The sequence below is a fragment of the Carassius carassius genome, chromosome 29 (assembly GCF_963082965.1).
Source record: "Carassius carassius chromosome 29, fCarCar2.1, whole genome shotgun sequence".
In the NCBI taxonomy this organism is placed as follows: Eukaryota; Metazoa; Chordata; class Actinopteri; order Cypriniformes; family Cyprinidae; genus Carassius; species Carassius carassius.
The window spans coordinates 197,501-207,500 of record NC_081783.1 but is presented as its reverse complement, the minus strand read 5'-3'; the positions used below and the strand labels follow the sequence as shown (position 1 = coordinate 207,500).

Sequence of the window (10,000 nt, the reverse complement as noted above, 5' to 3'; positions counted from 1 at the left end):
CGATAGAGTGTGTGTGTGTGTGAGAGAGAGAGAGAGAGAGAGAGAACGATAGAGTGTGTGTGTGTGAGAGAGAGAGAACGATAGTGTGTGTGTGTGTGAGAGAGAGAGAGAGAGAGAGCGAGAGAACGATAGAGTGTGTGTGTGTGAGAGAGAGAGAGAACGATAGTGTGTGTGTGTGTGTGTGAGAGAGAGAGAGAGAGAGAGAGAGAACGATAGAGTGTGTGTGTGTGAGAGAGAGAACGATAGAGTGTGTGTGTGTGAGAGAGAGAGGGAGAGAGAGAACGATAGAGTGTGTGTGAGAGAGAGAGAGAGAACGATAGAGTGTGTGTGTGTGTGAGAGAGAGAGAGAGAGAGAGAGAGAGAGAGAGAGAGAGAACGATAGAGTGTGTGTGTGTGAGAGAGAGAGAACGATAGTGTGTGTGTGTGTGTGAGAGAGAGAGAGAACGATAGAGTGTGTGTGTGTGTGTGAGAGAGAGAGAGAGAGAGAGAGAGAGAGAACGATAGAGTGTGTGTGTGTGAGAGAGAGAGAGAACGATAGTGTGTGTGTGTGTGAGAGAGAGAGAGAGAGAGAGCGAGAGAACGATAGAGTGTGTGTGTGTGAGAGAGAGAGAGAACGATAGTGTGTGTGTGTGTGTGTGAGAGAGAGAGAGAGCGAGAGAACGATAGTGTGTGTGTGTGTGTGAGAGAGGGAGAGAACGATAGAGTGTGTGTGTGTGTGAGAGAGAGAGAGAGAGAACGATAGAGTGTGTGTGTGTGTGTGAGAGAGAGAGGGAGAGAACGATAGAGTGTGTGAGAGAGAACGATTGTGTGTGTGTGTGTGTGTGTGTGTGTGTGTGAGAGAGAGAGAGAGAACGATAGTGTGTGTGAGAGAGAGAGAGAACGATTGTGTGTGTGTGTGTGTGTGTGTGAGAGAGAGAGAACGATTGTGTGTGTGTGTGAGAGAGAGAGGGAGAGAACGATAGTGTGTGTGTGTGTGTGTGTGTGAGAGAGAGAGAGAGCGAGAGAATGATAGAGTGTGTGTGTGTGAGAGAGAGAACGATAGTGTGTGTGTGTGTGTGTGTGAGAGAGAGAGAGAGAGAGAGAGCGAGAGAACGATAGTGTGTGTGTGTGAGAGAGAGAGAGAACGATAGTGTGTGTGTGTGTGTGAGAGAGAGAGAGAGCGAGAGAACGATAGTGTGTGTGTGTGTGTGTGAGAGAGGGAGAGAACGATAGAGTGTGTGTGTGTGTGAGAGAGGGAGAGAACGATAGAGTGTGTGTGTGTGTGTGAGAGAGAGAGAGAACGATAGAGTGTGTGTGTGTGCGAGAGAGAGAGGGAGAGAACGATAGTGTGTGTGAGAGAGAACGATTGTGTGTGTGTGTGTGTGTGTGAGAGAGAGAGAGAGAACGATTGTGTGTGTGTGTGAGAGAGAGAGGGAGAGAACGATAGTGTGTGTGTGTGTGAGAGAGAGAGAGAGAGAGTAACAGTTACAATCTTCTTTTGTCTCTTGCTGGACCATGTGACTATAAACCAACCGGGAGACATTCAAACTGACCAATCAGCAGCTGAGCTAAAGTGAGCAGACCCCAGATGAACACACATGTAGATTTCTATCCTCTGTGTCTTCAGGAATGACAAATGGCCTTTTGTTCCTTCAGACAGGTCTGGGACAGAAGAGTAGAAGTCTTTGATCTTTTCAACACAACCCTTACACTGGGACGCCATTAAACACAAACACCTCTGGGGGATACACTTTTTTTATGTAATGAAGAAAAATAAATCTGTGGTAAAAATCAAGTCACAATGTGTATGTGTAAAATATAGTGTGATCCCTCAGTAGAAGAAATAACAGAAACGAGTTAGGGTTAGGTGTTGGAAAAAATACATTAACATAGAAAAATAAATATATATATATATACCGTATATAGCTTTTAAAAAATTTATTTTTAATCCGTGGCAGTCAGGGTCGTGCAGACGTGCAGGGCTCAAGACTCTTTTCCAAATTACAAGCAATAGTTGTATCTCAGACAAATATTGTCCTCCGAACAAACCACACATCACTGGAGAGATCCTTTTTAAAAATTACTAAAGTAATTCAGTCAAGAGTAGCACACTGATCTTCTTGCAACATTTCCATAAGTACCTCAGACCAAGACATTCCTCCAAATGGAGAAAGGGACTCACTTGGGATTTGCATTGATCGAGTCCTAGACGCGAGAGTTCACACCTTTCGGGGACGGATGGTAATTTGCATGAAAGACACTGGGAAATGGCTCATCTACAGTGAGCAAACTCTCTAAACTCTTAGGATCTGTATTACCTTGTAGTTTACTTATTGTAAAATTGAGACCGTTGTACCAGTCGCCTCGAGATGATTCAAAGATACCAAATTTCTGAAGATCATGTGACACTGAAGACTGGAGGAATGATGCTGAAAATACAGCGGAGCATCACAGAAATACATTACACTTTAACACAGATTCACACAGAACACAGCTGTTTTACATTAGAGTAATATTTCACTCTATTTACTGTGTTTTTGATCAAACAAAAACAGCCTTGATGAACAGAAGAGACTGTAGGACTGAACAGATTGCTCACAATAAGATCAATAACATGCCTTAAGAAAATCCACAGTTAACTTCCATCTGACGTCTGTCGTGCAGGGATTGGAGGATCAGAACTGGTATGTTGGTGCGGTTAGTCGTGTGGATGCTGAACACGCTCTTCATCTGGTCAACAGGGTAAAACACACCTTCGGTTCACTCCATCATGACATTTGTTTCAGCTCAGAGACACAAGAACGTACAGGAATTCAGTTGAGCAGATTATCACCAAATCAGAAAACCAACATATGGACTGTGCATGAATTATTTAGATACAGATCATGATGTTTATATGACACCAGCTGACTTCTGTCCACAGGAAGGAGCCTTTCTAGTGCGCGACTGCTCGAAGAACACTACCTATGAGCCCTTGGTCCTCGCTGTGTTTTACAGCAAAAGAGTGTTTAACATTCAGATCCGCTTCAGTGATGAAACCAGCAAATACTCTCTGGGAACGGGCCTGAGAACCAATGACGTGAGTCACACACACTCTCTCTCTCACACACACACACACACAGTGCAGTGTTTGACTGAGCATCAGCATCATCAGCTCGCGTCTCTTTGTCTTTCAGAGGTTCGACTCCGTCACCGACATCATCAGGTTCCACTCCATTTTTCCCATCGTTCTCATTGATGGGCGGAAACCTTCGGAGGCAGCCAATCAGGGGAGGCAGTGTGTGCTGATGTACCCAATCACAAAGCAGGATCTGACCGAGCTGTTGAAATAAGAGCAAATACAAACCGCAACCTCTCCGGGACGTTTAACTGACATTTTAACTTTATAAGTAATTTCTAGTGAGGTTTGACTGGTACGGACTCAAAAAAGAGCCAAAGAACTCATCTGATAGAATGAAGAAAAATCTGTCAATTAATAATGTGGCGGTGTATAGCAATCAAATATAAAGAATTCAAGGTTTTAACATTTTAACACACATGTAGAGTGAAAGTGAGTGTTTGGTTGAGTGCAGACACAAGAACCATTTCTCCAGAAACTTTTATTCCATTAATAAGTTTTATTGAATCACACTTAAATCTTTTTTGGCCTTCATGAATAATTTAAAAATAGATGTTATGCTTCTGAAGCCTCAGAACTATGTACAGATTATAGTTTGCCATAAAACACACGCTAAGTTTCTTGAACAGTTTGTTCATAAATGAGCAGATGCCCTGAAAATCAAAAGCTCAGCTGTAACTTTACATAACAGTAACAGTAATAAAAGAAAACTGGTTTGATCATTTGAGGTAGATTTACAATGATAAACGCATCAAACCGTCTCGACTGTTTAATGACGGTACAAAAGGAAACTTGTTTGATGTACAGACTTTAACAGTGTACATGTGCTGTAGTTTACAGTGAAATACTGAGTCTGTATAATCAAACCTTTTTGTTTGTTTGCAAAAAACACTTTTACTGTACGTCATAAGTTTGAATCCCACAAATGAGAAAGCCTCACCCAATAATGACCATGTGCACAAAAACCAGAAAAGATTCACCTGCCACTGATGCTTACGTGCTCGTAATATGATAAACACAACAGTAAATGATGTGAAATGATTTGAGTGAATGCACTTCATGTGAATCTCCAAACATTAAGTCTGTTTGAAATGAGCCTGTACATTCATGACAAATAACACGCAACATGCTAAAACAGACATTAGTGTTGTTTGAAACCTCTTGGTTTCAGAGTTCTGACCTTCTTATGAATAACTTCTACATATTGGCAGTTGAGTTTTACATTTTTTCTTTTTTTACATCTCTCTTTATATATTATACATATATATGAGCATGTTTGTCATTGCTGCGGTCAAGTGCTCCAGGGCAGGACCGGGTAAGTAATGTTGAAAAAAGTAATTTTTATTCCCAACTATACTATGACCAGAACAGCTAATACTTGGTCAGTGTAATCACAACATATTTGACGAAATGTTTATTGGCATTGAATTATAATTGTCCACCAACCAGCTTTATTACAGTTAAACTCTAAAATTATTCCACAAGTGTTTTCTAAAATGGTAAAAAAAAAAAAAGCAATACGTAAAATATCTACAAGGGAATGTAGCTGGTTTTTACGAGAGTGGTTTCTCAGAGACTCCCTTCAGAACGAACTCGATTACCTGATACTTCTGTCCATGGACTTTCTTGAGCTTCATCTTAAATGAAGGCGGTTTACTTGTTTGCTGTTCCTGCTGATGATCCAGTGAGCGAACCCACTTATAGTTCTTCAGGGTTTGGACGCCAACATTGACGCTCTGAACTGAAGGATTGGGGTGGTTCAGAACCACAACCGGCTGGTTCGGACTGGGAAGACTGATGCGCTGATTCACTTTCAGAGGAGTTAACCTCAGCTCTCGATGACGATCAGTTGAGAGTCCAGGAAGACCCATCCCAACCAATGATGACCTGCGTTTCTTGGCTTTTCTTTTTTCTTTCTTGTGCTTTTTCCGTGCTGGAGAGTCTTGGTGCTTCTCTTCACTTTCACAAAGGTTTCTCTTTAGTATCAGCTTGATGGCCACCTCAGGACTTCCAGACACGTTCTGCTCGCTTAGCGTGCAGCTGAGAACCGGTCGTGCCATCAAACTCTCCTCTCGTGTTGGGGCTTCTGGAAGCTTCTTCTTGGGTTCCAACAGAGAACTGGGAATCCTGAACAAAGCTACTTTTGGATACATGTTGGAAACACAGGAATGGTGTTTTTGGCCAGACTCGTGTTCAGAATTCCCCTTGTCTTGATGTGAAATGTCATCTTTGTTGGATGGAATGACGCTCTGGTTTGGCAAAACTGATGGTTGAATCAAATTTGAAGATTGTTTTAAGTGGCCTGTGTTTAGGGTTTTCTCTGATCTTTTCACTTGACCATGAGTCTTAGATATTGCAGAGGCTTTACTAGTCTTATTCTCTCGCTTTGTTTCTTTGCGACCTGAAGAAGCACCTTTTGGTTTCTCCTCCGTATCTTCCTTTTTAATCAGAATACTACAGACCAGCGGTTTCTCTGCATTCTTCACATCGTCCTTCGGCTCTTTCATTGAAACCGTCCAGCGTTGCATTTCTGGCAAGGACTTTGAGATGCTTTGAGTTGACTTAGGCGTAGGACAAAGAGAGAAAACTGATGAGATCACAGGAAGGCTTTCAGAACTCAGTTCCGGACCTTCGAGCGTGATGATCTCTGGATCCTTGGTCTTGGGGTTACGCTTGCTCCTGGCTGGTGTCTCTGAAGAACACTGTGGTTTGTGGGCTGACTGAACAGTTTTTGTGAAAGTCTGAACTTTGGTGCATGATGAAGGCTGCTGCTGTTTGACTTCATGAGATGATGAAGACGTGGACGAGCTGACTTGACACCCTTTGGCAACTTGGCATTTGAAGGACAGTTTGCCTCCAGGTGTGGCTGATGAAGGTTCAGCTACGTTGCTCTTCTGGTCTTGCGGGCTCCCATTGGGTGGGATTAACCGTAGCTCCAACTCTCGAGTCCCATTGACATTTTTCACCTCGACCAGTTCCACCAAACACCCAGCAGGAATATTGATCTCCTCTGGACAGGACACGGTCAGAGGCTTGTTGTGTTGAATTGGCTGGTTCAAAGGCGCTAACAGTTCCACTTGGACACTGGATAATGGGCTCGATGTCTCTGCTGAGGATCCTACAGGTGCTCTGTAGGTGCTTCGTGACTGATTGCTCTTTTCTGCACTGGAGTGCAGTGGATGTTTGATTGTACTGCTGGGAAGTACAACTGGTTTCTGCGTCGCAGTGTTAGTCCCTGTTGTGAACTGACTACACCTCTGATCCATCAGGATATTCCTCTTGGATAAGGGTGTATTAAGCAGCGCTCTGAGTGGGGTGTTCAATTCAACAGGTGCTCTGACCTGGACTCTTGGAATGGTTTTTGTGGCCATAGCCTTTTCAGAAACATCAACCCTTGGGCTTTGCTGTAGTGGTCCTGTAGAGCTAACATGGATTCTTGGGAACATAGCTTTTGGAATAAGCTTTTCCGAAATGGAAACCTTGTTTTTCCCACTGGCACTGAGTTGAGAGTTCGATAGGTTGCCGTTTGCCTCCCGTGATCTCAGAACGACTAGCGGTGTGTTGCCTAACGAGTGACTCGTGCTTGGAGCGCAGCTGGGAATGGCACTGGTGGACTGAGTCTTAGAAACTGGAACAATGGTTGCGGTGTTGGTCATACACGGCGTTGTGAAACTGTAGGTCATCCGGGCACGATTACTCCTGGTTTGGTTCACTGTTTTACCAATATCAGATGATTGGCTGGGTTGACTTCCACTGGGGAGTTCGACATGGAAATTGGGAATTGCACACTGGTCATTCCTTTCAGGCCAATCTGAAATCTCGAGAGTGTCAGGAACAGATGGACCTTCTGTATCTGGGGTGGATACAGTGAAGTTAGTTATGAAGCCTTCTTCCGCATTTCTCTTGTGTATACGAAGAATATGCTTCACCATGTAGTCTCTCCGCACGGCTCCGTACGAGCAGAAGCTACACCTGTATGGGTACGAGCCGGTGTGCGAGACCACGTGTTTCTGAGACTCTGTTTTAGAATAGGAGACATGGCTGCAGAGCGCGCAGGAGAAAGTTATCTCTTGATGATGGGACACGTGTCTCTCGAACAGGTCAGTGTCCTTGGTGGAAAAGCGACATTTTGCACAGCACAGGCGATCAATGTCTTTTCTAGGTATAGCATTGGCCTTGCTGTTCATAAATGACATGAAACTTTGTTGTGAACGCATGGTCAGGACATCAACTTAGCAATCCTACAGTCCAAAAATCAAAGAATACGTAATCCACATTAGCTGTTTTTTCACTGGTGAGAATCCCTTCCTTTGGGCTCGGCACACTGTTAGTTTATATCTGCACAATGGGTGAGAGAAAAAAAAGAGTGTTTCAGGGAATTAGAAAGGATGGTAGTAATAAACAACTGATTCACACGAAACACTCTCTTCCTTGGTTATGTTTTGCAACAGCTCTAATTTAAGACCTTAGATTCTAATGCAACCACTAACAACCTTTTTACCACCAAACTGCAAATGACTAATGACCACTCAGAACAAACTATTACTGTGTACCAGGTTTTGCATTGGTTGTTATTTGGTCCAACATGGTCTGAAATGTACGTTGGCCAGTTTTGGGGATCTACATGTCAAACTCTCTAGTGCCACCATCAACTTGAAGTGTATCTTTTTTTTAAAACCCGATTTTCTGTTTATATCCGATTGCATAAAAACTCTTTGACCTCCAATGATGTGCAGAAGAGCTGCATTCAACACACCTGAAAGTTGCATTTTTTTATTGAATTGATTTGGCTTACAATTTTTTTTCTGTTCTTCACTAGATTTTAGTTGAACAATCTTAAAACCATTCTGATAAAATTAATCTTTGATATTCAAAACTGTTCACCAATGACTAGCCCATGTGCTTAACCATTATTACTTAAAGCAATATATATATATATATATATATATATATATATATACAAATCCAGTGTAAAACCAACACTTGGCAAAATATTTGCCTATAAAAACAAATGAAAGTACAATAAGACATATTTTATGCAATGCAAGAATACAGTCAATGTTCTTGATTTGGCTTTCTGGTTAAAATCACAAACACTAATACCAATAATTTCTATGGTTTTAATCATATTTATTAGCAAAAATATTGGTATTAATGACAGTAATAAAACAAAAGCTACTTGTACTCCTACGTACAAACTACAAATCACTTTAAAGTAGTAGTCCAGTAAATGCAATTAAACACTTTGAGCTTTTTGTTATTATTATTATTATTATTATTCATGTTCTCAACATTGCAAACACAGATTTGATAATTGTGTCCCTGCAGCACAGAAGCAGTCATCAGTATCACAGGTATATTTGTAGAAATAGACAATACATTGTATGGGTCAAAATGATATTTTTTTTTGTTCCATGAAGATATTTTCTAAATTCCTATTTTAAATATATCAAAACTTAATTTTTGATTAGTAATATGCATTGCTAAGAACTTCATTTTAACAACTTTAAAAGATGATTTTCTCAATATTTAGATTTTTTTTTCAACCACAGATTCCAGATTTTTAAATAGTTGTATCTCAGACGAATATTATCCTCCTAACAAACCACACATCAATGGAGAGATGATTTATTCAGCTTTCAGATGATGTATAAATCCCAATTTCACTAAATGTACCCTTTTCACTGGTTTTGTGCTCCTGGGTCACATATTAGAAATGCATGCATTATAGTATAAACACATGCAATTTCTGAGAAAAGAAGGAAACTATGGAGCAATGGCTTTACAGAACAAACAGTAGAGTTTATTAGGTCATAACTGCTCTGTGCACTGCACAAATCCACCGACATGAGCATCGCATGGCTCTGCAGATCTACTGCTCTCTCATCAGAAGCAGATTCTCGTTCTGCCTGGATGCACAGCACAGTTATTCCTTATTCCCCGAGGCTATCTAAATAAGTAGAGCATTCACGCATTTCTAAAGTGTTGCGTGAGCCGAGCCCAAGCCACGCACGCGCCGCTAAGACGCGCGTTCCGAGCGAAAACTGCCATGCGTTAAAACACTAACCTTGCCTTTAAATCGTCATCCTCTCAAAAGAGCCTCTGATGCGTTTAATTCGTCCATTCTTCACTATTTTCTCGCCAGGTTCGCTTGCATTGTTTTCTGTATCTGCCGCCGTGACCGCGCAGCAGAGCGCGCGCGCGGAACACGTGATGCGACGCGTGGCTCTGATTGGCTGCTGGCTGCAGTAGAACTCTACAGCTCACGCGGGCACCCGCATTTCATAACGCGCAGCATCTCACAAACACGTTTGCTCGCTCTGATGCTGATTGACGATAGAATATGGAGCTTATAGCTTTTGTTCTAGTAGAATACCATCTGTTTTAGTCGTTTGATTCATCTGTTGCTGTTAGTCAGTAAACTGACCCGCACTGTACACTCTTCCCCTTACATAACTTGAGCCAAGATGGCGGTCATGAAAAACTGACAGCAGCAAGACTGTTGTGTTGAGTTAGTGTGAAGACTACTGTCCGCTTATATTACAGTTTACAGACAAACTTCACATATGCTGATGATATTATATCATGGTTATTGGTAATACATGTATTTATATTCATTTGGTGATATATTGGCCACACCCATTTGTAAAAAAAAATATATAGTCGATTAGAACATGCACAGCTGATCAAATATTCAAGTTCATATATGATCATATGTCGAATATTTAAATAAAGACACAACTCTTAAATACAAACAATCAAAGATTTAAACTGATATAGTATGAATCACAGCTATGTTTTTGTGATAGCAGCATTTGGGAGCTTCGCTGTAAGTCGAGACAGATATCTGTTGTTATAGTGTGTGATATAAACACGTCTGTACCATAGACTGCTCTATACCTG

At 41.6% G+C, this 10,000-nt stretch overlaps 3 protein-coding genes across 4 annotated transcripts in view; 1 reads left to right on the top strand and 2 right to left on the bottom strand.

Moving 5' to 3' along the window:
- Positions 1–3,703, top strand: part of LOC132109298 (cytokine-dependent hematopoietic cell linker) — a 23,473-nt gene extending 19,770 nt beyond the window's left edge. Inside the window, exons 11-13 of the mRNA XM_059515309.1 lie at positions 2,644–2,721; positions 2,903–3,058; positions 3,156–3,703. Coding sequence (XP_059371292.1) covers positions 2,644–2,721; positions 2,903–3,058; positions 3,156–3,311 — 390 coding nt within the window. The 3' untranslated portion in view covers positions 3,312–3,703. The remainder of the gene's footprint in view (positions 1–2,643; positions 2,722–2,902; positions 3,059–3,155) is intronic.
- The window catches only part of stx18 (syntaxin 18), a 293,868-nt gene that overhangs the window by 142,063 nt on the left and 141,805 nt on the right, over positions 1–10,000 (bottom strand). The window lies entirely within an intron of this gene.
- LOC132109341 (zinc finger protein 518B) lies at positions 4,499–9,510 on the bottom strand. Its single transcript, XM_059515346.1, has 2 exons — positions 9,165–9,510; positions 4,499–7,435 (listed from the first exon to the last, which is right to left on the bottom strand). Exon 2 carries the CDS (start codon positions 7,312–7,314, stop codon positions 4,651–4,653), a length of 2,664 nt encoding a protein of 887 aa, XP_059371329.1. The 5' UTR covers positions 7,315–7,435; positions 9,165–9,510; the 3' UTR covers positions 4,499–4,650.